General features: G+C 44.7%; 1 protein-coding gene across 1 annotated transcript in view; it reads right to left on the bottom strand.

Moving 5' to 3' along the window:
* The window catches only part of kdm5ba (lysine (K)-specific demethylase 5Ba), a 67,926-nt gene that overhangs the window by 20,381 nt on the left and 19,816 nt on the right, over positions 1 to 27,729 (bottom strand). Inside the window, exons 15-18 of the mRNA XM_056272847.1 lie at positions 7,511 to 7,692; positions 5,931 to 6,055; positions 5,251 to 5,401; positions 2,290 to 2,410 (exon numbers count right to left, since the gene is read on the bottom strand). Coding sequence (XP_056128822.1) covers positions 2,290 to 2,410; positions 5,251 to 5,401; positions 5,931 to 6,055; positions 7,511 to 7,692 — 579 coding nt within the window. The remainder of the gene's footprint in view (positions 1 to 2,289; positions 2,411 to 5,250; positions 5,402 to 5,930; positions 6,056 to 7,510; positions 7,693 to 27,729) is intronic.

Genomic DNA, 27,729 nt, shown 5'->3' on the forward strand with positions numbered 1-27,729 from the left:
TTCCCCACATTTTGTTATGTTACAGCCTTATTCCAAAATGAAGTAAATTCCTTTTTTTCTCATCAATCTACATACAATACCCCATAATGACAAAGTGAAAAAGGTTTTGTAGAAATTTTTGCAAATGTATTAATAATAAAAAACTGAAATATTGCATGTACATAAGTATTCACACCCTTTACTCAGTACTTGGTTGAGGCACCCTTGGCAGTGATTACAGCCTCAAGTCTTCTTGGGTATGAAGCTACAAGCTTGGCACACCTATATTTGGGGTATTTCTCCCGTTCTTCTCTGCAGATCCTCTCTAGCTGTGTGAGGTTAGATGGGGAGCGTCGCTGCACAGCTATTTTCAGGTCTTTCCAGAGATGTTCAATGGGGTTCAAGTCTGGGCTCTGGCTGGGCCACTCGAGGACATTCACAGACTTGTCCCGAAGCCACTCCTTCGTTGTCTTGGCTGTGTGCTTAGGGTCGTTGTCGTGTTGAAAGGTAAATCTTCACCCCAGTCTGAGGTCCTGAGCGCTCTGGAGCAGGTTTTCATCAAGGATCTCTCTGTACTTTGCTCCATTCATCTTTCTCTCGATCCTGACTAGTCTCCCAGTTCCTGCCGCTGAAGAACATCCCCACAGCATGATGCTGCCACCACCATGCTTCACTGTAGGGATGGTATTAGCAAGGTGATGAGAGGTGCCTGGTTTCCTCCAGACGTGACGTTTGGTATTCAGGCCCAAGAGTTCAATCTTGGTTTCATCAGACCAGAGAATCTTGTTTCTCATGGTCCGAGAGTCCTTTAGGTGTTTTCTGGCAAACTCCAAGCGGGCTGTCATGTGCCTTTTACTGAGCAGAGGCTTCCATCTGGCCACTCTACCATAAAGGCCTGATTGGTGGGGTGCTGCAGAGATGGTTGTCCTTCTGGAAGGTTCTCCCATCTCCACAGAGGAACGCTGGAGCTCTGTCAGAGTGACCATCGGGTTCTTGGTCACCTCCCTGACCAAGGCCCTTGTCCCCCGATTGCTCAGTTTGGCTGGGCAGCCTGCTGTAGGAAGAGTCCTGGTGGATCCAAATTTCTTCTATTTACGAATGATGGAGAACCACTGTGCTCTTCGGGACCTTCAAAGCTGTAGAAATGTTTTTGTACCCTTCCCCAGATCTGTCCCTAGATACAATCCTGTCTTGGAGGTCCACAGACAATTCCTTTTACTTCATGGCTTGGTTTCTGCTCTGACATGCGCTGTCAACAGTGGGACCTTATATAGACAGGTGTGTGCCTTTCCAAATCATGTCCAATCAATTGAATTTACTACAGGTGGACTCCAATCAAGATGTAGAAACATCTCAAGGACGATCAGTGGAAACAGGATGAACCTGAGCTCAATTTTGAGTGTCATAGCAAAGGGTGTGAATACTTATGTACATGCAATATTTCAGTTTTTTAATTTTAATAAATTTGCAAAAATTTCTACAAAAACTTTTTCACTTTGTCATTATGGGATATTGTGTGTAGATTGATGAGAAAAAAAAGGAATTTAATCCATTTTGGAATAAGGCTGTAACATAACAAAATGTAGGGAAAGTGAAGGGGTGTGAATACTTTCCAGATGCACTATATATATATATATAATATATATATATATATATATATATAGGAACTCCGTACTTAAAGGCATACTGATAAGATTTCCTTCCCTGAAATAGTATAAACTTGTCCAGAAACATACCTACCAAATCATTACATATCATTATGGTACTTGGTACTCAACTATTTAGGGATTCTACCTTCTGCGTCTATTTGCTTTCTGAATGCTACAGAGGTTCCTGGGCATCACCCTTTTAGCAGTGGACCTGCCAGGCAATGCCTGCAACCAATGACTGCTTGTGAGGGTACGATTTTGTGAAATTGCAGAGTTCAGTGAGTATGCCAGATCATTAGCGCTCAAATGATATGTAATGGCAGATAGATCATCTAAAATTTTTTTTTTAAAAACGGTGCGGTGAAAAGCCTGGAAGACTGGACCTGCTCCAAAACCACAGTGAAGCTGGGGTTGACGTTCCACCAATGGCATGCATTTAAGGAGAGGATGGGGATGAGGAGAGACAGAGTTGTGGGCTTTGCATCTTGTTGAGTTAGGGAGTGGGGGCCAACTTTTCTAGCTGTGTTTACAAGCCACCAGGGGGCAGAATACTTACTACTCAGTGTGCTTTTAAATGACAGTGAAGCTTTTTATCCAAATGTACAAAGCCACAATTTGTTGCGACAACGTATGGAAGATATAACAGCTGACCCTCACTTACTTTCAGTAACGGAGCCTGACGTATGTTGCAAGGAAGGTTTTCAAGCTGACTGACAAAGGACCTCAGCTCCTCCACAGTCAGCTCATTCTGGCTCTGGGTCTTCCCTCCTCCAGAGCGATACCTGCAACAAGAAGAAATCCTTTTAGACAGAACTGCAGCCAGATGGTAAAAATACTGAAAATATAGTTAACAATAGCATACAAGTTGTGAAACAGGCACACAGAAATTAAAATTCCACACTTCAAAAATTATCTCAAACTAAACTGCACACAAGCTTGGTACCAGCTCATAAAACTGATGGCTTACCAAACCAAGAGCCATCAATGACCATCATTATTGTAATTTATTTTTACTCTCCCCTTTTTCAGTTCTCGATTTGGCATGTCTAATTCCCTTTTCCTCTGGGTCCCACCACTGCATGTACTATGGTAGCTGGAGGGTGAAGACTTCCTCTGTAAAGCCTGGAGCCGGCCAACCTCTTCTTTTAACCTGGCAGCAACAATTTTCCCCAGGAGGACATAACGCACACAGAGGCCCATGCCTTTTACTCAGATCCATGAGTAGTACAGACACCCCACAACACCTGTACACTTGTTGCACTGGTGAGACAGACTAGCCCTTACAGCCCCCAACACAGCAAGGCTGCAAAGTGCACTCACTGCAAAGCCCAGCCAGGACAGAGGCAACACTTGGTTTCTGACTCAGAATCTCCGTATTGGGAAGCTAGCGCCATAGTTTTCTGCACTACCCGAGCTCCCCATCAGTGATAATTATTTCTGTAAGTAACAATCTATGCATCAAAGCATACAATAATGTAGTGGTAACAGCCACTTCCCAAACAGCAGAAAACCTGACATCCTGAAATTTCCTGAAAATTACACCCTTGATTCATCTGAAAAAAAGATGTTATAATAAGCATTTGCAACAAATTTATCAGTTTTACCTGACATAATGAAACTATACTCACGGACACGATGTAAAGCTTTACATTATGTGCATGTAATACATGTTAGTTGTAGGTAATAAGGTCCTTAGAAGTCCTTATAAAATGATTTTTAATGTTATTATGCGTTAATAAGTATATGTTTTAATAATAGCGTCATAAACGTTTTCAGCCAGCAGGTGGTGGTGGTGAGATATGTAATACCTACTTTTCACACTTGTCTAATGTTGTAAATCCAATCTGCACAGAAGTTTGCACGTAGCAGCTAAGGACTGATTAAAAGTTATCAAAATAATTGGCAGTCCGCTAAAAGCAAAAGTTCTGACTTATAAGGGCCTCATAACCTATTACCTAACAGTTACTGCATACACTTAAAGCTGAAGTAGACAACTTTTTTGCTTTAACTTATCATTATGAAGTAAATGTTGACTGTACAGTGTAGCAGCTAAAGTCAAGTCAGTTTTATTTGTATAGCTCAATATCACAAATTACAAATGTGCTTCAGGGGGCTTTACAGCAACACAACATCCTGTCCTTAGACCCTCGTATCGGATAAAGAACAACTCCCTAAAAAAACTTTTGGGGGGGGGCAGGAAGAAAGCTCAGGGAGAGCAACAGAGGAGGCTCTCTCTCCCAAGACGGACAATGTGACATGATGTTGTGTTTACACAATACAACATGGAAAGAGGATAACACAATTATAATGGAATTATAAGATGAATATGATGAGGAGGATGCCAAGCAGTGTCCAGATGCCACTGGAACAGCCCGGGACCTGAGCCACGTGACCACCATCACCATGTAGACCTGATAGGAGGACAAACTACACATGCACACAAGAGAGACTCACATCACACCATTCACATACACGGGTGAAGAGACAAGAACGAACACTAGTCACACGTCAGAGTGAGAGAAGGATATAACACTGAACAGGATAACAAAATTATACGGATTTGTAAGATATATTGGAAAAAATTTTGATGAGCAGGATGCCAAGCAGTGTCCAGGTGGCAACCACCATCACCATGGAGACCTGGGAGGAGAGACTGCATATGCACACAAGGGAGACTCACATCACACCATTCACACACACACAGAAGAGAAAGGAGAAGACATCATAGAGAGAGAGAAAAGACATGTGAGAGAAGAGACCAGGTTGCAATAGTTAATAATATATAATCTGTACGCTATAATCTATATCCATAATCTATAATCTCGTCGGCAGAACAGTGGTTGGTAAATTCATTGAGACAGAAACCGACCCACCATGCAGTACAGGTGGTGAATTACTCAACTTAAAGACAACTAATTGTAGGTTAAGGCAAAAAGATGAGTTTTAAGTTTGGATTTAAAGGACTCAACAGACTCTGATTGTCTGATGGCAGCAGGCAGGTTATTCCACAAGAACGGGCCCAATAGGAAAAGGCCCTGCCACCAGCTGACGTCTTTTTAACTTTGGGTACACACAGGAGCCCTGTATTTTGAGAGTGAAGAGCTTGAGGTGGAATGTACGGTTTAAGGAGATCAGACAGGTAAAATGGGGTAAGCCTAGGGCTGTACAATACAGCCAAAATCTTCTATCACAATATATGCCATTCATATGACGATATAGGCCATTCACATGACGATATAGGCCATTCATATGACGATATAGGCCATTCATATGACGATATAGGCCATTGATATCCCGATAACAATACATATCACGCTATAGCACATGTAGATGTAGGACGGACACAACATCAGCTTTGTTTGTGCTAGGAGAACAGGGATAATGAGATATTAAGATAATTTGAATATTAAACAAATCATAAATCTAACCGAATTAGTCCACTTTTTTGTGACAAACTGGTGACTCTCGCTATTTACTGAAGCTTCCATGACATTAGGAGAAGAGCACTATGCATATTATGAAAGGTGAAACCCAAAATGTGATGACAAACAACAGTCATTATGACTGCAGTGGAGAGACCCAATGCACTGATTCAACAGGTTCACATGTGTGTTGTCTGTACCTTGTCTGTCTCTTCCCGTTGAGAAGTTGCTGGGCCATCACAGCACACTTTTCAGCATCCAAGGTTACTGTATGCAACTTACGGAGGAGGTCACACGGTGGAAACATCTTTGCCTCCGCCTGCTCCACCAAGCTGCGAAGCTCTTCCAAGCCTGAACATAAATAATCACAGAGAATCTCCTTGAATTTACAGAAAGTATGCATAGACCCATGTGCTCACATACATCATTCACCCTGTAAGAAAGTTTACATCCACGATAGCTGGTGAAATCAAACGACATGGCTCCAACAAGTAACAATAAACTACACACATCTATGGTACAGCAGATTTCCATTAAGCGGTTTAATTGATTATTTCAATATTTTTAACAACAGAACACAAAAAAGGGAGTCCCAACAAAGAACGCATGCAAAAAAAGAACAAATGTGCAGGTGAGGTATGGCAACGGGTTTAGATACCAGGACATGAGACTTAAACTTCAGCAAGGGGGAAAACCACAACAAAATGAATAAATGACCAAGATAAACCAAGTAAAATCAGCTTAGAGCAGAAATTCAGTTTTAATTTAATATTAATTGAAGGGAGTGGGGGATGGGTGGGTGAGAGAAGACCACAATGAAATTTGAAAAACTGAGTTAGTTGGACATTTTTAAGGGAAAAAAAAAAAGCTACCAACTCACCTCTTTTCTTGTTTTGCTTTAACGCCACAATATCCTTGACATTGCAGACCCAGGTTTTGTAGGACTCCACACGTAGTTTAATGACTGCCCTCATGGGGTACAATTCTGCCAGTGTAAACTTGTAACTGGGAACAGACAGAAGTAACGTTTGCTAAAAATAAAATAAAATTGTAGTTTATGAAGGAATCAAATACTCGGTGACTCAATCAAGTATTGATTTTTTAATTTTTTTTATTTTGATATGCTTTATTGATCCCTGTGGGGAAATTACACTGCATTTAACCCATCCTAACTTGTGTAGCTAGGAGCAGTGGGCAGCCACTGTGCAGCGCCCGGGGACCAACTCCAGCTCTTCTTTCCATTGCCTTGCTCAGGGGCACAGACAGGAGTATCAACCCTCACATGCATGTCCTTTTGGATGGTGGGGGAAACCGGGGCACCCGCAGGAAACCCACACAGACACAGGGAGAACATGTAAACTCCACACAGAGGACAACCTGGGATGACCCCCAAGGTTGGACAACACCAAGGTTCGAACCCAGGACTTTCATGCTGTGAGGTGACACCGCTAACCACTGTGCCACCATGCTGCCCACGATGACCCCTTGACCCCTTTGATATCACACGAAGTTCTTCAGAACGTTCTGGAGAACTTCGTGTGCCTGGAGTTCTACTCAATCTAGGTCAAGAGACATCATCAAGAAAAATCTATATATTAACATAAAATTCAGATAAAGCTCGATTTGCACTTGACCAAGCTGTCTGGCATGTAGTGTCAGTGTGAGGCGATCCAAAAATTTACCATTATGTAATTTTTTTGGATCGCCTCACACTGACACTACATGCCAGGTACTTCTCAGACTGCATGTTATGATTTGTGCTAGGTTTTCATACTCAGTATGTGATAGTTGAATTGTTTCTGCTTAGCGTCTACTGCCAACCAATCCCATCTTCGGCCAAGTTTGTACTACATAGAGTATGGGAGTGATGATTTGAAATTAATTAAATGAAATGAAGCTCCTAGTTTGTATGCTAAATTAGTGTATAGTTTTGATAGCTTGGTGCTTTTTTCCATACAAGTTAGAAGAGCACATACATTTTGAATAAATTCATATAAGTTTCATAGCATGATTTTGTTTGAACGCAGCAGGAAGTCTGATTTACATAGTGATATGTGGAGGACTACACCAGTCATGACAGAGGGGACACATAATTATACACAATGGGCCTCATCCATCAAACGTTCATACATACAAATTTGTTCTTACATACCCATGGACATTTTTTAGCTCTCAAGATTGTCTGACAATCAGAGGCAAAGCCTAACGCTTATTTGTAATTCCTTCCCACTAACATCTATTGTCTAGCTCTTGCAATGAGTAATCACCCAGGCTTGCAAAGACATCAGTGTAAGCCAACTGGTGTCTGAATTCAGGGGTTACCCAGGTTCTACACTAGTCTCTGAGACAAACTTCAAGACTATAAAAATTCCATGGGTGTGTAAGAACAAATTTGTATGTACAAACGATTGATAAATGAGGCTCAATGTCCAGCAACTGTGGTTGGAGAGACTGACTCACCAGAGCACATGACTGGTCGGGGGGCAGGAACAGAGTTCTTTGGCGTGGAATAGACATGACAGCTTGTTAGGACTGCAGGGACAGGTAATGCCAGACAGGTAGCAGGTGGTCCGACATTTGCAGCACTGCCGCTCTTCATCTGGCAGCATTTCATAATCTACCTGCCGAGACTGCACCACTCCCTGGGGTTGCAAAGACATACGCAACCATTAGAGCGGAGGAGAGGGAGAAGCTGGGGTACAATGATGAGCACCAGCAAAAAAAATTATTTTCTCAAGACTAAACAATTTTTATCCATTTTCCAAAATCATGAATATCAGCTCCAAAAGTCAAAGAAATAAAGAAAACATAACACTTTAATAAGATGAAAAATTCAATAAATAGACTATCAATGATATAAAGTCTGCATTGACCATCAGTAGCATACGTACAAAACTACATTACACTTTTTATATGCAGATATTTTAAAGAGGAAAAAAAGACACTTTATCTGACAAATTGGTCAAGAGTTTTGATGTGTGGAAGGTTGGTTTATACATGAAAAGCATTTTTGCGTGGGAGAAAATGGAAAAATACAAGCTATATGCATTTTTTAGGTCGGTCGATTCAGATGAGCATCCACGACCGTTTTCATTAATCTGGACCTATGTAAGGAAACCTTTGTACTGACACAATCGCAGTGGAAGTGGAGGAATCTCATCGCCAAGGTCAGTGGGAGTCCTTGTGCTTTGGAATTGACCCTAAGAATGTCTACATAATAAGATTCTCTCTCTCTCAGGCCTGAGCAGGGGATGAAAGTTATTTTAAAATATGTAGGCTAGGCTCCATGGGAGGCTTGGATTTTACCAATATTAAGATCTACCAATGGTGTGCCCACTTAAAGTTCACTTCTGAATGGGTATAAATGAAGGATCCTCTACATGGCTTGATACTGAGACTTCCCTGCCAAAATACACTTAAGAGCTTGGAGAACTGTCTGCTATTTTGAAGGATGTTCTACACAAACCTTTCCTTTAACCCCAATTTCAAACAACAGAGACTTTTAACTAGGGATGTCAGACGTAGTCTTTAAGGAATGAGCGGCTGTGTAAAAGCAGGCCGAGTGATCTATTCGCTAAACGAAAAATTGTCATTCGAGCAGGTGGTTCAAATGTACCAGCTATCAGGGCAGGATTTTTTAAAGATTTTTACAAATAAGGCACTAGATTATGCATAACACCACCCTGATGGAGGATCCAAGAAAGTCTCCTACAGAGAAGGTATTATTTCAACCAGGTGGGGCTATGTCTATAAGCAGAGGTGCACATGCATGGTCAAAATAAATTATGCACAGCAGATAATACGAAAAGAGGCGCTTTTGTGTGCCAACATTTTTGGGACACAATTACTTACTGAAACAACAGGATATTCTCCATATATCACTGCTAAGAAAGTCATTATGACACACGTGTCAATTTTAACAATCAGTTGTTAATCATGCAACTTTTAGCCTTCGTTCTTTATTATGTGGATGCGTTTTTTTCCCAAGTTAGCAAGGTTAACTGTTAAACCTTGAGCTCCAGCACATAGTTAGCTTACGTTACAACTAGCTTAACATTACATTTTTTTCCCTGCTTTTAGGATTTTCGTCCATTAATCAAAATGTCCAAGAAGCAAGCTACATTAAGTAATTACTTTGGTATTGAACCACCTCCAAAGAAATGTCAGATTGAGCCTGTACATAAAAAACATGTATTTGCAGAAAAGTGGCTGCAGGAAGTAGCCTGGCTCCAAACAGATGACAACCGCACAGAGATGTGGTGCAAAATATGCTGTGAAAATCCCAATCTTGTGGATAAAAATATTGCCTTTTATATAGGGGCAAAAAATTTCAGTCACCAAGCTTTTGAAAAGCACGTGATGAGTAAAGAGCACATGAACATAGTGCAAACTATTGATAACAGGTGCAGCCAGGATCAGAAATCCACTTGCCCTCCTGACACGTGGCAGGACAAACTGAATGAAGAACAGCATCAAGCACTGTGTCATATTTTTCTGTTGGCCTTTCACAAAGCCAAACATGCATGTCTGATGCGTTCATATGAGGAGGATATTGTGCTTTTCAAGAGGCTTGGCGTTAATGTCGGGGGGTGCATATCATTCATGAGAAGGGGGGACCCGCATCATGCTGAGCATCATACAGACAATCGGTTTAGAACTGAGTGAAAAATGGAAGGCAGCTGAATTTTGGGGCGTGCTCTTTAATGGATCAGAACACATAACACAAGTAGAGCAGGAAATTGTGTACATTGTGTCTGTGTCTAGCTATGGAGAGTTTACCTCAGATTTCCTTGGATAATTAATTTGGGTGTGAACCGAGCAGCACAGGACATAGTGGGACGGACTGGAGCAGCATTTCCATACTTGTGGTTTAGGGGATCAGTGGAAGACGAAGTTGGTCTCCATATGTACAGACAGAGCAGGAGTCAACGTTGGGAGTTTACAATGGGGTCGTTCTCAAATTGCGTCAGACAGTGGTGATCGGGGATTCCCTTGTGCATATTCTGTGTACTGCCCACACCCTTGAGAACTGCGCAAAGTCAGCTGATTGAATGGTACCATACTGTGAGTCATTTAATTGCTCTATTGTCAAGTTGCTGGGCTTTTATTTACAGAGAGGAGGTGTAAAAAGAACAGAACAACTAAAGAAGATATGTGATGAGAATGGCATTGCTTTTGTGAAACTAGGAAAGTTTCACCACATCAGATGGTCTACATGGAGGCAAGAGACTGTTAAAAATATGGAGGCAATTACCTGCCATTCAAATTCAAGTGGCTACAGTGATGACGGTGAAATAAAACATGTCTGCACAGAGTGTTTTCAGTGTTTCCTAGCCAACATGCTGGACACTGGAAACATTTTACAGTTCACCTCCCTCAGGTTCCAGCAAGATAAACTGACTTGGTGAATGCAGAGATGAACTCATGTTAGCTGCTGGACAGCTGACACCATTTCTTGACAGTGAAGGCAAGCACAGGAAAGAGACCATTTCAAATGCTGATGCAGACAGGGACAAGTCTGATGTATTGAGAGGTCTAATTCATGAGTTTGAAAGCAGATATGAATCCCTTAAGTCATGTGATCGATTTTTAATTTTTTATCCTTTAACTTGGCCTCAAGAAATGCAAGACCTCCACAGTTTTGGCAACACAACACGTGCCAACGTCCTTCAGAAATATGAGGCCAGCTTGTCTGTTGACAGAGACTCCACTGTAAGAGAATGGATGCGTTTAAAGCAAGCAGGAAAACGTCTGGCAGCCTCCGCTGTGTACGACCTGTTCAACAACACAGTGAAGACAAGTAATCCAAATAGTTATTCCAACATTCATAAAGTCCTGTTGTCCCTTACACTGCCCTTCAGCAGTGCTGCACGTCACAGCGGATTTTCACATCTCAACATAATAAAAAGCAAGTACAGATCCTGTTTGTCAAATTCTCGCCTGTCATTCCTAATGCACATCTACTTGTCTAAGATGACAACAGAGACTTCTGACCCGAAGCCAGCTGTTGACTTATGGACGCAAACAGCTAACCGCAGACTCAAACAGGGAGAAAGAAGTAGGCCTACATCTTCATCTGCCATATTCGAAAGTGAGGAAGACAGTGAGGAGAGCAGTCAGGAGGGTAGTGATAACGACAGCTTGTAGGATAACCGTGCCGTGTAAAGACGGAGTACCAAGCAACATCTTCAGGTGCTCCCTTGAGAACCAGACCAAAAACGTTACAAGCACACCTATCTATAAGTTTACTCTTTGGCGTCCTAGCAAGAAGAAGAAAAGAAAGCCACTTTATTTGATCATTGTATTCTTACAACAAATTTGATTTCTGCATTTTCATCCAATTGTATAGGAGCAATGGGCAGCTGCAGCAGCTGGAGAACCAACTCCAATTCTTCTTTCCATTGCCTTGGTCAGGAGTATAGACAGGAGTATTAACCCGAAAATGCATGTCTTTGGATGGTGGGAGGAAACCGGAGCACCCGGAGGAAAACCCATGTAGACACGGGGCGAACATGCAAACTCCACACAGAAAGGACCTGGGACGGCCTGGAGTTTGAACCCAGGACCTTCTTGCTATGAGGCAACAGTGCCAACCACTGGGCCACCATGCCACTTTGCATATATCATGCATATCTCTCCCAATCGTAGACATGCTTTAATCTCTCCTCTTCCCCTCTATGCCTTAAGTGTAGAACAGATAGGAACCATTACACATTGTCTCTGGTCGTGTCACAAGTTAGTTATTGGGTTATGATTGTTCACGAGGTTGAGAAGATCTTAGGTGTCCAATTTAATATGGATCCTGTGTCGTTACTCTTAGTGGGCCTTCCCAGTACACATGTCCTTTCTAATGGAAAGAAAAAGCTGTACAACACCTTTGCAGCAAGGCAAAATATTTTATCACACTAGATTAATGATCAACTACCGAATGTTACCCATTGACACAAGATATTATTTGACTGGATTCCTTTGGAGTATCTTCCGTATGTGTTACACTCTAAAACAGCCCCTTACTGAAGCTGTTAACTTCTGCACAATGAACTGGGTAAGATAATAGTGTGCATTTATCTGTCTGTGCAACATGGAACCTTTTTCTCTCGCACGCTATATAAAGCTACAGACACACTCTTTTCATCACTAGCCTTCTTTCTTAACAATCTCTGCCCTCTAGCATCCAAACCTGCTCGTAACCCCCACCCCCCAGTCCATGGCTCACTGAGGTCATTAGAGAGCAAAGGGCAGGGCTTAGAGCGGCAGAGAGACTACTACTACTTTCGGCTGCTCCTGTTAGGGGTCGCCACAGCGGATCATCCGTTTCCATTTCTTCCTGCCTTCTGCATCTTCCTCTGTCACACCAGCCACCTGCATGTCTTCCCTCAACACATCCATAAACCTCCTCTTTGGCCTTCTTCTTTTCATCTTTCCTGGCAGCTCCATATTCAGTATCCTTCTCCCAATATACCCAGCATCTCTCCTCCACACATGTCCAAGCCATCGCAATCTTGCCTCTCTTGCTTTGTCTCCAAACCGTCCAACCTGAGCGGTCCCTCTAATATAATCTTTCCTAATCCTGTCCTTCTTTGTTACTCCCAGTGAAAATCTTAGCATCTTCAACTCTGCCACCTCCAGCTCTGCCTCCTGTCTTTTCGTCAGTGCCACTGTCTCCAAACCATATAACATAGCTGGTCTCACAACCATCTTGTAAACCTTCCCTTTTAACTCTTGTTGGTACCCTTCTGTCGCAAATCACTCCTGACACTCTTCACCCACTCCACCCTGCCTGCACTCTCTTCTTCACCTCTCGACTGCACTCCCCGTTACTTTGGACAGTTGACCCCACCTCCACTCCTTGCATCCTGACCATTCCACTGTCCTCCCTCTCATTCACGCATAGGTATTCCGTCTTGCTCCTACTGACTTTCATTCCTCTTCTCTCCAGTGCATACCTCCACCTCTCCAGGCTCTCCTCAACCTGCACCCTACTCTCGCTACAGATCACAATGTCATCCGCAAACATCATCGTCCATGGAGACTCATGCCTGATCTTGTCCGTCAACCTGTCCATCACCATTGCAAACAAGAAAGGGCTCAGAGCCGATTCTTGATGTAATCCCACCTCCACATTGAACCCATCTGTCATTCCAACCACACACCTCACCATTGTCACACTTCCCTCATGCATATCCTGCACCACTCCTACATACTTCTCTGCAACTCCCGACTTCCTCATACAATACCACACCTCCTCTCTCAGCACCCTGTCGTATGCTTTCTCTAAATCTACAAAGACACAATGCAACTCCTCCTGACCTTCTCTATACTTCTCAATCAACATTCTCAAAGCAAACATGGCATCTGTGGTGCTCTTTCATGGCATGAAACCATACTGCTGCTCGCTGATCATCACCTCTCCTCTTAACCTAGCTTCTATTACTCTTTCCCAAATCTTCATGATGTGGCTGATCAACTTTATACCTCTGTAGTTGCTACAGTTCTGCACATCGCCCTTGTTCTTAAAAATCGGTACCAGTTTGCTTCTTCTCCACTCCTCAGGCATCCTCTCACATTCCAAGATTGTGTTAAACAATCTAGTTAAAAACTCCACTGCCATCTCTTCTAAACATCTCTATGCCTCCACAGGTATATCATCAGGACCAACTGCTTTTCCACTCTTCATCCTCTTCATAGCTGCGCTCACTTCCTCCTTGTTAATCCACTGAACTTCCTGATTCACTATCCTTACATCATCCAACCTTCTCTCTCTCTCTCATTTTCTTCATTCATCAGCCCCTCAAAGTAGTCCTTCCACCTTCTCAGCAAACTCTCCTCGTTTGTCAGCACATTTCCATCTCTATCCTTGATCACCCTAACTTGCTGCACATCCTTCATAGCTCGGTCCTTCTGTCAAGCCAATCAGTACAAGTCCATTTCTCCTTCCTTAGTGTCTAACCTGTCATACAACTCACCATACGCATTTTCCTTTTCCTTTGCCACCTCTCTCTTTGCTTTACGCTGCATATCCTTGTACTGCTGTCTACTTTCTTCATCTCTCTGACTACCCCACTTCTTCTTTGCCAACCTTTTCCTCTGTATACTTTGCTGTACTTCCTCATTCCACCACCAAGTCTCCTTGTCTCCCTTCCTCTGTCCTGATGACACACCAAGTACCTTCCTAGATGTCTCGCTCACTATTTCTGCAGTGGTTGCCCGGCCATCTGGCATCTCTTCACTACCACCCACTGCCTGTCTTAACTCCTGCCTGAACTCCACACAACAGTCTTCCTTCTTCAACTTCCACCATTTGATCTTCAGCTGTGTCTTCACACGCTTCCCCATTTTGGTCTCCTAAGTCATCCTACAGACCACCATCCGATGCTGCCTAGCTACATTCTCCCCTGTCACCACCTTGCAGTCTCCAATCCCTTTTAGATCGCGCCTTCTACATAAGATATAGTCCACCTGTGTGCACTTTCCTCCACTCTTGTATGTCACCCTGTGTTCCTTCCTCTTCTTGAAAAATGTATTCACCACAGCCATTTCCATCCTTTTCGCAAAATCGACCACCATCTGTCCTTCCACATTTCTCTCCTTGACACCATACCTTCCCACCACCTCATCACCTCTGTTCCCTTCACCAACATGTCCATTGAAGTCCGCTCCAATCGCCACTCTCTCCTCCTTGGGTACCCCTCTCCACCACGTTGTCCAACTCACTCCAGAATTCTTTTTCATCCATCTCACACCCAACTTGCGGGGCATATGTGCTGATAACATTCAGCAATACACCTTCGATTTCCAGCTTCATACTCATCACTCTGTCTGACAAGCTCTTCACCTCCAGCACGCTCTTGACATACTCTTCCTTCAGAATTACCCCTACCCCATTTCTCCTCCCATTCGCACCATGGTAGAAGAGTTTGAACCCACCTCCGATACTCCTGGCCTTACTCCACTTCCACCTGGTCTCTTGCACACACAGTATGCCTACCTTTGTTGTGACTTATTTGGTCACATGATTGAGTTGAATAGTAGTTCAATAATTAGTTCATGAAAACAAGTGAATTATATTGTTTATTTGATTGATTGATTATTCTATTGAATACATGATTAGAGATATGATTGATTACTATATGTGATACATGATTACAGAAATATTATTTGTGATGTTAAAAAGAATAGATCAAATGTTCAGATCGCACAGTTCATATTAGAAAAGCCTACTGTATTTCGTAATGTAAAACTCAAACTCCCAGCAGGCTTAGCGACAAGGAAAACAGGAAGTTGATTCGGTTGACGGTCGAGACTCATGCGAGAGCAGTGCGCTCAGAGATTAGCAAGAAAAACGTTACCACTGCAACCATTTTCATATAAAGAAGCTTCGTTTTATAATCCGGTTTTTGTGGTCTTTGCTGTTCAAGAAGGGAATATAATTCCTACATTTTTTGGTGCCGAAACCCGGGAGATATGGACATTGAGAACCCCGACGAGAACGCAGCTCAGGCTGCTGAAATGGCGGACCAAGAACTCCGGAGCGATATGGAAAGAATGAAACGAAAGCGCGGTACCATACGAGGTGGTGCTACAAGAATTCTGAACCACATTGACATGGAAATGGTAAAAGAAGACCCAGACATTGATCACTTGACAACTTTATTGGATGTTATGGGCGTTAAAAAAGACAGTTTGTTCGAACTGGACAGAGGAATAGAACAGCTAACAGAGATGGACGACTTGGAGGCTGAGATTGAAACTGCGGAGCAGTACAGGGAGCGCGTGGTCATGACAAGAAGCCGCGCGCAACGGATGATAAGAAAAAATTAAGAACAGAACCAAGCAGCAAGACCACAGCGGGTGAGTGATGCTAACTCAAATGACTCAGCCAGATCCTCACAGAGACAATCAGTAAAACTACCGAGGCTGGTCACTGAAAGATACAATGGAGATGTTAGCATGTGGCAAGAGTTCTGGAGCCAGTATGAGACTGCTATTCACAGCAATGATGCACTTTGCAAACAAGAGAAGTTTACCTACCTGAAAACTTACCTCACAGGACCGGCTGCAAAGGCAATAGCAGGACTGACTTTAACAAATGACAATTATGATGCTGCAGTCACCTTGCTACAAAGCAGATTTGGAAGAAGAGATCTAGTGATCAGCGCTCACATGTCAAAGCTCCTGAATCTAACTCCAGTGAAGAAATCCTCCGACGCGAATGCACTGAGGCAGCTATATGATGAATGTAACATTCTAATAAGGAGCTTGGAGTCACTGGGTGTAGTGTCAGAAACCTACGGAAGCCTGCTATGCCCAATCCTGCTACAGATGATTCCAGATGACGTAGCTCTTGAATATAGTCGTCAGAGGGGAGTGGATGATGAATGGAAGGTCTCTGAAATAGTGACATTCCTACAGAAGGAGGTTCAGAGCAGAGAACGAGCACTACAGATGACAAAGTCAACGACGCCCAGCCCACAGAAATCAGAGAGCAAGCCATGGAAGCAAGCATGCTCATCCAGCGAGGCCAAAGTGAAGAGACCCAGCATGCAGTCTGCCGCTGCTCTGCACACAGCCAGTCAGAAGACACACAACTGTATATTCTGTGACAGTGCAGAACATGGATCAGAACAGTGCCCAGACCACAACGTTGCGGAAAGAAAAGAAAAGATCAAGAAAATGGGAAGATGCTTTGTATGCTTGGGACAGAAACACATCGCTAAGAACTGTAAGGAGAAGGATGTGTCATGTGCAACGTGTGGGAGAAGACATCACATTGCTGTATGCCTGAGCAAGAAAGAAGATGTGGGGGCAGTGGTGCAGCCCACCGCTACCTCTGGAGGCACTCTAGCCTCTGCCTGCTCAGTCATTCCTCAGTCAGTGAAGATGAAACCAGATGGACAGAACACTGTGCTTCTGCAAACAGCTAAAGCATGGGTGGAAGGCCCAGAGGGCAAGAAGATAGCTCGTTGCTTACTAGACGGGGGCAGTCAGAGAAGCTTCATACATGAGACACTGGTGAAGAGCCTGAAGTTACCAGTAATCAGACAAGAGACACTAACCCTTCACACATTTGGCTCCTCTGCCCCAACCGTGTCACAACGCAACACAGTGAAAGTCATCTTGAGGAACGTCTGGGACAGCCAGCAGAAAATTGAAATTGAGGCCATCGAAACACCCCAGAGGTGCTCAGCAGTGATGAAGGTTCTGGGAGATCATATCCAACAGGAACTGGAGAGAAAGGGACTGAAACTAGCAGACTTCCCAGAAAATGAAGATGGTCCTGAGCTCTCCATCCTCATAGGAGCAGATTACTACTGGCAAATAGTATCGGGATAAGTGGAGAGACTGACGGAGACTTTGGTTGCTCTGGAGAGCACCTTTGGATGGTCTGTCCAGGGACCAGTGTCGATGTCGAGCATCTCCCGAGGCAACATCCATGTTCATCCACACAGATGAAGACACACTTGTCTCCACGCAGCTGAAGGCATTCTGGGAAATGGAGTCTCTGGGTATCACAAGCGAGAAACAACAGAACCCAGAAGAAGAAGAGGCTCTACAGATGTTCGAGAGAACAACAACCTTCAAACAGGGGCGATACCAGGTGGAGTTGCCATGGAGACAAGAAAGCACAGAACTCCAGGACAACTACAGAATCGCCAAGAAAAGATTTGAAGGCCTGAAGAAACGACTAAAGAAGGACGTGACATTGTACAGCAGGTACAACGAAGTAGTGGAGGACTACTTACAACAGGACATGGCGGAGGACGTGCCAAAGGACGACACAACACACAATGTGAAATACTACTTACCTCACCATGCAGTACTCCGAGAGGACAAGGCGACGACGAAACTGCGAGTAGTGTTTGACGCTTCCTCCCATGAAGATGGCAGTCCGTCTCTAAACGACTGTCTACTCACCGGACCCAATCTGAACCCAGACATCCTCGACGTCCTGATTAAGTTCAGACAACATGGGATTGCCTACATGGCTGACATAAAGAAGGCTTTCCTACAGATCTCCATAGCAGAGAAGGACAGAGACGCTGTGAGATTCCTGTGGCTCACCGGGCCACCAAATGGAAAAGAGGATGGGGAGCCGCGAGTGCTGAGGATGACCCGAGTGGTGTTCGGAGCTTCCCCGAGCCCATTCTTACTTGCCGCCACAATCAGGAAGCACCTGAAACAATATGAAACGGAACATCCCCAAGTTGCAGAGACATTGAGTGAGTCACTTTATGTAGACGATTTTATTGCAAGTTCACACAATGTTGGTGAGGCCTACTCTGTGACAACAACCGCCAAGCAAATGCTGTCCACAGCAGGCATGGAACTCTGCAAGTGGATGACCAATTCTCCTGAGCTGAAAAGGAAATGGGAGGAGAACGAAACTGGCCACACGATGGCGCCAGAGGAGCACGCAGCCGTGCTGAAGGGGTTGGGCTTGGTACGGAGACCAGAGACTGATGACTTCACGTTCGACCCACAGCCTCTGGTGGACATTCTGAAACGAAAAGAGAATATGAAGAGGAGTGTTCTGCAGTCGTCTGCTCGCATCTATGACCCGCTAGGGTTCCTGACTCCCTTCACAGTCAGAGTCAAGTGCATCTTTCAAGAAATGTGGGAAAGAGGACTCTCCTGGGACGAGGAGCTACCGCCGGACCTGACTCGAGAATGGCAGCAGTGGTGTTCAGAGCTACCTCAGCTTCATCTGCTCACCATTCCACGGTGGTACAGAATAGACATGCATCCGCAGAACAGCGACATCGTGAAACTACATGTGTTCTGTGATGCCAGTGAAAAGGCTTACAGCGCGGTAGCTTACCTGCAAGGTACAACACAAGACGGAGAACTTACCTCGAGCTTGGTCGCATCCAAATCCAGGGTAGCCCCTCTCAAGAAGATGATGCTGCCACGCCTGGAGCTCATGGGAGCTGTGATTGGAGCGAGACTAGTCTGCCACCTGATGACCACACTGAACATGGAACAGAAACAGGTCAGAATGTGGACAGATTCCATGATAACGCTGCACTGGATCTGCAGCTCTGCTCAGAAGTGGAAACAGTTTGTCGCAAACAGAGTGACCGAGATCCAGTCCTTGACCAACTCAGAGTCATGGTCACACGTCGCAGGGAAGATGAATCCAGCCGACCTCCCGACCCGCGGACAGACTGTTCGAAACCTGACACAGAGCCAGCTATGGTGGAGCGGGCCTGATTTTCTGACGTCACCTGGTCAGCTACAGGAGACTGACGAGGGCCAGGTTCCAGAAGAGGTGAACACAGAACTCAAGTCCAGTCAGCAGGTCACCGTACAGCTCACAGCAAACGACACAGCGCTCACTGAACCCGTGCTGGAGCTGGAAAAATACAGCAACCTGAGAAGAGTATTCAGAGTGACCGCCTGGATGAAGAGGTTTATAGCCAATGCTCGTACAAGAACAAAGACACAAGTAGGACTGACTGCTGATGAGCTCTTCGAGGCAGAAAAATACTGGATTAAAGTAACACAAGAACAGAGCTTCAATCAGGAGATCGAACTACTGAAAGAAGGAAAAGACCTCCACAAGGACAGTAAAATCAAAGAACTCAAACCATTCCTGGATGATCACAAACTACTCAGCGTGGGAGGAAGGCTGCAGCAGCCCGACTTCACCTACAGAGAGCAGTACCCATGGATCCTGCCCAACAAACACAGATACTCAGAAATGTTGATACGTGACAGCCATGAGAAGGTGATGCATTCAGGAGTGAGGGATACTACAGTACAAGTGAGAGAGAGGTACTGGATCTTGCGTGCCCGACAGCTTGTCAAGAGAGTTGTGGCAAGATGCACAGCATGCAAGAGATTCAAGGCACAGGCCGGAAAGCAAGTCACAGCGCCTCTCCCAAGGGACCGAAGAACCGAGTCCCCACCATTCGAAGTCACAGGTGTGGATTTTGCAGGACCGCTCTATGTGAAAGTGGATGGTTCTGTGAAGAAGTCATACATCACTCTGTTTACCTGTGCTGTAACAAGAGCAGTGCACCTGGAACTGGTCTCAGATCAGTCAACAGAGACATTCCTGTTAGCTCTGAAGAGATTCATCTCAAGAAGAGGATTGTGTAAGGTGATCTACTCAGACAACGCGAAAACTTTCAAGAGAGCTAACCAGGATTTGAAGGAGATGTGGAAGGCCATCAAGGACCCACAGCTGCTGGACTTCTTCTCAGAACGAGGTATCAGCTGGAGGTTCATCGCTGAGCGAGCAGCTTGGTGGGGTGGATTCTGGGAGAGGCTCGTCAGATCAGTAAAAACATGCCTGAAGAAAGTTCTCGGGAGAGCTTCACTCAACTACGAGGAAATGTGCACCGCCCTAACAGAGGTTGAGGCTATCCTGAACTCTCAACCTTTGACCTTTGTGCACAACGAAGTGGATGAACCACAACCGCTGACCCCCGCCCACTTCCTGGTGGGTAAACGACTGACATCTCTACCCCCCAAACCATTCACCGCCGACACACAGCATCCTAATGCGAAGAGGGAGGAGATCACTCGAAGATGGAAGTACCGACAAAGACTCACTACCAGCTTCTGGAACAGCTGGCGAAGGGACTACCTACTAGATCTGAAGTCCGCACACCGCTGTGACACACCGCCGCCCATCCCTCTGACAGTGGGTGACGTTGTGCTGATTGGAGAAGACAACACCCCCAGACAAACCTGGAAACTGGGGAGAATCAAGGAACTGTTTCCAGGCCGTGATGGTCTGGTCAGGTCGTGCATGGTGCGCACTACTTCAGGGACTTTGTTGAGGAGACCTATCCAGTTACTGTATAGTCTGGAGATTTAGATGAACTTAGTAGTTCATCGGGGGGGAGAATGTTGTGACTTATTTGGTCACATGATTGAGTTGAATAGTAGTTCAATAATTAGTTCATGAAAACAAGTGAATTATATTGTTTATTTGATTGATTGATTATTCTATTGAATACATGATTAGAGATATGATTGATTACTATATGTGATACATGATTACAGAAATATTATTTGTGATGTTAAAAAGAATAGATCAAATGTTCAGATCGCACAGTTCATATTAGAAAAGCCTACTGTATTTCGTAATGTAAAACTCAAACTCCCAGCAGGCTTAGCGACAAGGAAAACAGGAAGTTGATTCGGTTGACGGTCGAGACTCATGCGAGAGCAGTGCGCTCAGAGATTAGCAAGAAAAACGTTACCATTAGCTTTGTCGAATGTATGTCTGCAACCATTTTCATATAAAGAAGCTTCGTTTTATAATCCGGTTTTTGTGGTCTTTGCTGTTCGAGAAGGGAATATAATTCCTACAACCTTTCTTCTTTCCATCACGTCAGCCAGCTCTCTCCCTTTACTAGTCATAGTGCCAACATTCAAAGTTCCGACTCTCACCTCCACACGCCTACCCTTCCTCCTCTCTAGCTGCCTATGGACATGCCTTCCCCCTCTCCTTCACCAAACAGTAGCATAGTTTCCACCCGCACCCTGCTGGTTAACAGTACCGGTGGCGGTCGTTGGTAACCCGGGCCTCGACTGATCCGGTATGGGAATCTTATTTATGATCCACATATTTGATTTAGCAAAGATTTTACGCCGGATGCCTTTCCTGACGCAACCCTCCCCATTTGTCTGGGCTTGGGACCGGCACTAAGAATACACTGGCTTGTGCATCCTCAGTGGCTGGGGCTTAGAGTGGCAGAGAGAAAATGGCGTAAAACCAGAGTCCACTGACCTCAGTGACTATCAGTGTCTCCTAACATCATCCTCTCCCAGCTTAAAAACAGCTAAGACCACTTACTATCAGAACAAGTTCTGTGGCGCCACTGATGCTCAAAAAATGTTTTGTAGCTTTTAACTCACTCCTCAATCCACCTCCTCCTCCGACCTCCACTACGCTCACTCCAGACATGTTCGCCTTGTACATTATTGAGAAGGTTTCTGCCAGCAGCAACCACTTCTCTGAGCCTGACCAACTCTGTCGCTGCCAGCTAACAGTGCCTCACTCACCTCATTCTCCCCCCTAACTGAGGAGGAAGTCTCCAAGCTTCTGCTGGACTCCTGTCCCTCTTCCTGTCCGCTGGACCCAATGCCATCGAACCTCCTACAGACCATTTCCCCCGCACTTAACCCCAGTCACACACATCATCAACTTCTCGCTTACAACGGGTGTGTTCTCTACTGCATTTAAGCGAGCTTGGATCACCCTGCTGCTCAAAAAACCAATACTCAACCCAGCCCAGGTTAAAAACTACAGACCGGTTTCACTCCTGCCCTTTCTATCAAAAATACTTGAGCGAACGGTCTTTAACCAAGTCTCTGAATTCCTTTCGAAGAACAATCTGTATGATCCGAATCACTCTGGCTTTAAGTGGGGTCACTCTACCGAGACAGCACTCCTGTCAGTAATGGAGTCACTGTGTTTGGCTAGAGCTGCTGGTCAGTCCTCAGATTTATTGCTGCTAGATCTGTCAACTGCCTTTGACACGTTTAACCACCAAATCCTCCTCTCTACATTCACTGAGCTTGGCATCTCAGGATCTGCCCTCCGCTGGTTCATGTCCTACCTCTCAGGAAGATCTTGGAGGGGAGAAGTGTCCAAACCGCACGGCTTATCCACAGGGGTGCCTCAAGGGTCAGTGCTTGGTCCCCTTCTCTTCTCAATATACACCACCTCACGTGGTGCAATCATCCACTCCCATGGTTTCTTATACCATTGCTATACTAACAATACCCAGGTCTTCCTATCATTCCCGCCTGATGACCTCAGTCTCAGCACAGATATAACCATGCCTTGCTGATATCTCTGCATGGATGAAAGTATGCCACCTTCAGCGTAACATATCCAAGACTGAGCTCCTTGTCATCCAAGCCAGTCCATCCATACAACACATCAATATGCAGCTCAGATCAAATTCAACTTTGGTAGCAAAGTCTGCCCAAAACCTAGGTGTCATGACCAACTTCACCTTTAGGGTTCACATGGCCTCGATTACTCAGTCGTGCCCTGTACAACATCAGGAAAACTAGACCCTACCTGTCTGAGCATGCAGCACAACCCCTGGTACAGGCTCTTGTAATATCACGCACTGACCACTGTAACTTCTTACTGGCAGATTTCCCTGCATGCACTTTCAAACCTCTGCAAATGTTCCAGAATGCGGCAGCGCTTCTGGTCTTCAATCAACCCAAAACAGCACGTCACTTCGCTGTTCATATCCCTCCACTGGCTCCCAGTTGCTGCCTGCATCAAATTCAAAACGTTGATGCTCGCTTAAAAAACAGCAACTAAAATGGTTCCCGCCTACCTGAACTCACTCATTCAGGTCTACACTCAGTCCTGCTCACTACACTCCGCCAATGAAAGGCACCTGGCACTTCTGCCACAATGGGGCCGTAAGTCACTAGCCAGACTCTTCTCTTCTGTAGTTACCTGGTGATGGAATGAGTTACCAAACTCCATTCGATCTGCTGAGTCCTTCTCCATCTTTAAGAAGAAGCTAAAGACTCAGCTCTTTCACAAACACCTCCACACTAGGCTTGCAACGGTTTTCGGTTTAAAACCGAACCGTACGGTCCGCCCTGTACGGTTCAATCCGCCCTTATGGACCGTGGGTTTTCGGTTTTGCAGTTAAAATGTGCGTGAATAGTTGACAGGCGTTTCTTACTACTGGGGAATGGATTTTCCACTGTGTGCCTGTGTGCAGGCAGGCTGAGACAGCCTGCTGCAGAAAACCCCGCCCCACGAGTAAATATCCAATCACTGTTAGCCCCCCGCCCCCCACCCCCCTTGTAACTGGAGTCGACAGTCGAGTTGAAAAGATGGCGGTAGCTCGCAGAAGCAGAAAAAAAAGTCATGGCGAGTGGAGGAGTAGAGAGAGAAAAGTCTGAAGAAGCACCGTCTTCATACAAATCTGGGGACATGTCGGGTTTGCTGTTGAATACAATGATGAAGGAGACAAAACAGTGGACAGAAATAACACTGTGTGCTGCAAGCATTGCTTGACCCATGTCCCGTACTATGCAAGTGGAAACACTTCCAATATGAGCCAGCATCTCCGCCGTCACCACCCAGATGTCTCGCTTTCTGGAAGCAGGACAGACGCACAGGTAACAGCACCAGTGAAAAAACAACCGTCTATCGGAGATGCTTTCCAACAAACCTATAGCGCCAACTCAGAGAAACACAAAAAAATAACCCGTGCAGCGGGGGTGTTCATTGCTAAAGACATGCAGCCCTTTTCGGTGGTTGGAGATGTGGGCTTTCGTCAGCTAATGCATATGCTCGATCCGCGCTACATTACTCCCTCCCGAACTTATTTCACCAACAATGTACAGTGGCTTGCAAAAGTATTCATACCCCTTGAGCTTTTCCACATTTTGTCACGTTTCGACCACAAACATAAATATATTTTATTGGAATTTTATGTGAAAGACCAACACAAAGTGGCACACAATTGTGAAGTACAAAGAAAATTACACATGATTTAAAAAAAAAATTACAAGTAAAAAACTAAAAAGTGCGGTGTGCAAAAGTATTCAGCCCCCCTAAGTCAATACTTTGTGGAACCACCTTTTGCCGCAATTACAGCTGCAAGTCTTTTGGGGTATGTCTCTACCAGCTTTGCACATCTAGAGACTGAAATTTTTTCCCATTCTTCTTTGCAAAACAGCTCAAGCTCACTCAGATTAGATGGAGAGTGTTTGTGAATGGCAGTTTTCAGATCTTGCCACAGATTCTCAATTGGCTTTAGGTCTGGACTTTGACTGGGCCATTCTAACACATGAATATGTTTTGTTTTAAACCATTCCATTGTAGCCCTGGCTTTATGTTTAGGGTCGTTGTCCTGCTGGAAGGTGAACCTCCGCCCCAGTCTCAAGTCTTTTGCAGACTCCAACAGGTTTTCTTCCAAGATTGCCCTGTATTTGGCTCCATCCATCTTCCCATCAACTCTGACCATCTTCCCTGTCCCTGCTGAAGAGAAGCACCCCAGAGCATGATGCTGCCACCACCATGTTTGACAGTGGGGATGGTGTGTTCAGAGTGATGTGCAGTCTTAGTTTTGTGCCACACATAGCGTTTTGCATTTAGGCCAAAAAGTTAAATTTTGGTCTCATCTGACCAGAGCACCTTCTTCCACATGTTTGCCGTGTCCCCCACATGGCTTCTGGCAAACTGCAAACGGGACTTCTTATGGTTTTCTTTTAACAATGGCTTTCTTCTTGCCACTCTTCCATAAAGGCCAGATTTGTGCAGTGCACGACCAATAGTTGTCCTGTGGACAGATTCCCCCACCTGAGCTGTGGATCTCTGCAGTTCGTCCAGTAACCATGGGCCTCTTGGCTGCATCTCTGATCAGTGCTCTCCTTGTTCGGTCTGTAAGTTTAGGTGGACGGCCGTGTCTTGGTAGGTTTGCAGTTGTGCCATACTCTTTCCATTTCCAGATGATGGATTGAACAGTGCTCCATGAGATGTTCAAAGCTTGGGAAATCTTTTTATAGCCTAACCCTGCTTTAAACCTCTCCACAACTTTATCCCTGACCTGTCTGGTGTTCCTTGGACTTCATGATGCTGTTTGCTCCCCAATATTCTCTTAACAAACCTCTGAGGCCGTCACAGAACAGCTGTATTTGTACTGAGATTGGATTACACACAGGTCGACTCTAGGTCAACATTCGATCATTCAGCAATCATCAGGCAACTTCTGAAGGCAATTGGTTGCACTCAGAGAAACGGGGGCTGAATACTTTTGCACACCACACTTTTCAGTTTTTTATTTGTAAAATTTTTTTTAAATCATGTAGAATTTTCTTTGTACTTCACAGTTGTGTGCCACTTTGTGTTGGTCTTTCACATAAAATTCCAATAAAATATATTTATGTTTGTGGTCGTAACGTGACAAAATGTGGAAAAGTTCAAGGGGTATGAATACTTTTGCAAGCCATTGTAATTCGAAACCGAACCGAACCGAAACCGTGACCCAAAAACCGAGGTACGAACCAAACCGTGGGCTAACTGGACCATTGCACCCCTACTCCACACCTGATGGTATTAATTAAGAGAAAAAAAAATCACTTCTATGCACCCTATGCATTGTCTTTGTGGACTCCCTGTTGACACCTATGTTCTATCGGACTTGAACCTAGTTTTTTTGGCACTTACTTGCATTATCTAGATCCTTTCTTGTGTTGTATTAATTCTCAGATGTATATGTTGCTTTGGATAAAAGTGAAATTGTAATTTAAATTGAATTTGTAAAAAAAAAGAAGAAATACACAACTTACAATAACCTGGTTGCATAGTACTAATAGTAGTAATACTTTATTGAAGCACCTTTTGATTTCATTACAGCAGTCTTTTTGGGTAAGAGTCTATCAGCATGGCACATCTTGCCTTGGCAATAATTCCCCATGCTTCCTTGCAAAACCATTCTAGATCCATCAAATTGGTGAGGGCATCTCCTGTGCACAGTCCTCTTCAAGCCACCTCACAGATTTTCAATTGGATTCAGGTCTGGGCTCTGGCTGGGCCATTCCAAAACGTAGATCTTCTCTTGGTGAAGCCATTCCTTTGTTGACTTGGATGTATGCTGTGGGTCACTGTCGTGCTGAAAGGTGAAATTTCTCTTCATCTTCAGCTTTTTAGCATATGCGTGAAGGTTTTGTGACAAAATTGGTATTTGGAGCTATTCGTGATTCCCTCCACCTTGACTAAAGCCCCAGTTCCAGCTGGGGCTTTAGTCAAGGAAAAGAAAAGCAAAGAAAAGCAGGCCCAAAATGCAGCGAATTCGGGGGGCAGCCACGGGAACCGCCACAGCTGGGACGCGAACCCGTATCTCCTGCACCGCGGGCGACAATGTTAACCAGTCGACTAAGGGGTCCGACCCGTAACGTGTCTACTCATCCGTGCACGTTACACTACCCCCCTCCTTCGGGAAGCGCGTCCCCGTGTTTCAGCGTATCAGCTCCCTATGCCTTCAAGCCTCTGGGTGCACGCGCTTCTGATGGCCTCACGGTCTCACCATCCCACTTCTGACACCAATGTAACGAACTCAGGGGGGCAGTCGAGAACCCCACCGCCAGGACGCAAAACTGGGTCTCCCACACCATGGGTAACTATGTTAACCAGTCGACTAAAGGGTCCGACCCTTTAGTCAAAGAAAAGCAGCCCCAAAGCATTATGCTACCACCACCATGCTTCATCATGGGCATGGTATTCTTTTGGTGATGAGCTGTGTTGTGTTTGTGCCCAACATACCTTTCGGCATTATAGCCAAAAACTTCAACCTTGGTCTCATCGGACCATAACACATTCTTCATTCTTGGTTTTGGGACAATGGATACATCTTTTGCAAAATGTAGCCGGGCTTGGGTGTTTTTTTTCACGTGAAAATGCTTCCGTCTTGCCAACCTTCCCTATAGCCTAAAATACTGAAAATTGTTATCACATGTAGGGAGCAACCAGTACTTGCCAGAAATTCCTGCAGCTCTTTTAATGTTGCCAAAGGCCTTTTGGCCGCCTCCATGACCAGTTTTCCCTTTGTCTTCTCATCAATTTTGGAGGGATGTCCTGTTCTTGGTAATCTCACTCTTGTGCCATATTTTCTCCACTTGTTGATTTTTATTTTCACTGTGATCAATGGTCTATCTAATGCCTTGGAAATTGTTTT

Source organism: Lampris incognitus, chromosome 2 (genome assembly GCF_029633865.1).
Source record: "Lampris incognitus isolate fLamInc1 chromosome 2, fLamInc1.hap2, whole genome shotgun sequence".
NCBI lineage: Eukaryota > Metazoa > Chordata > Actinopteri > Lampriformes > Lampridae > Lampris > Lampris incognitus.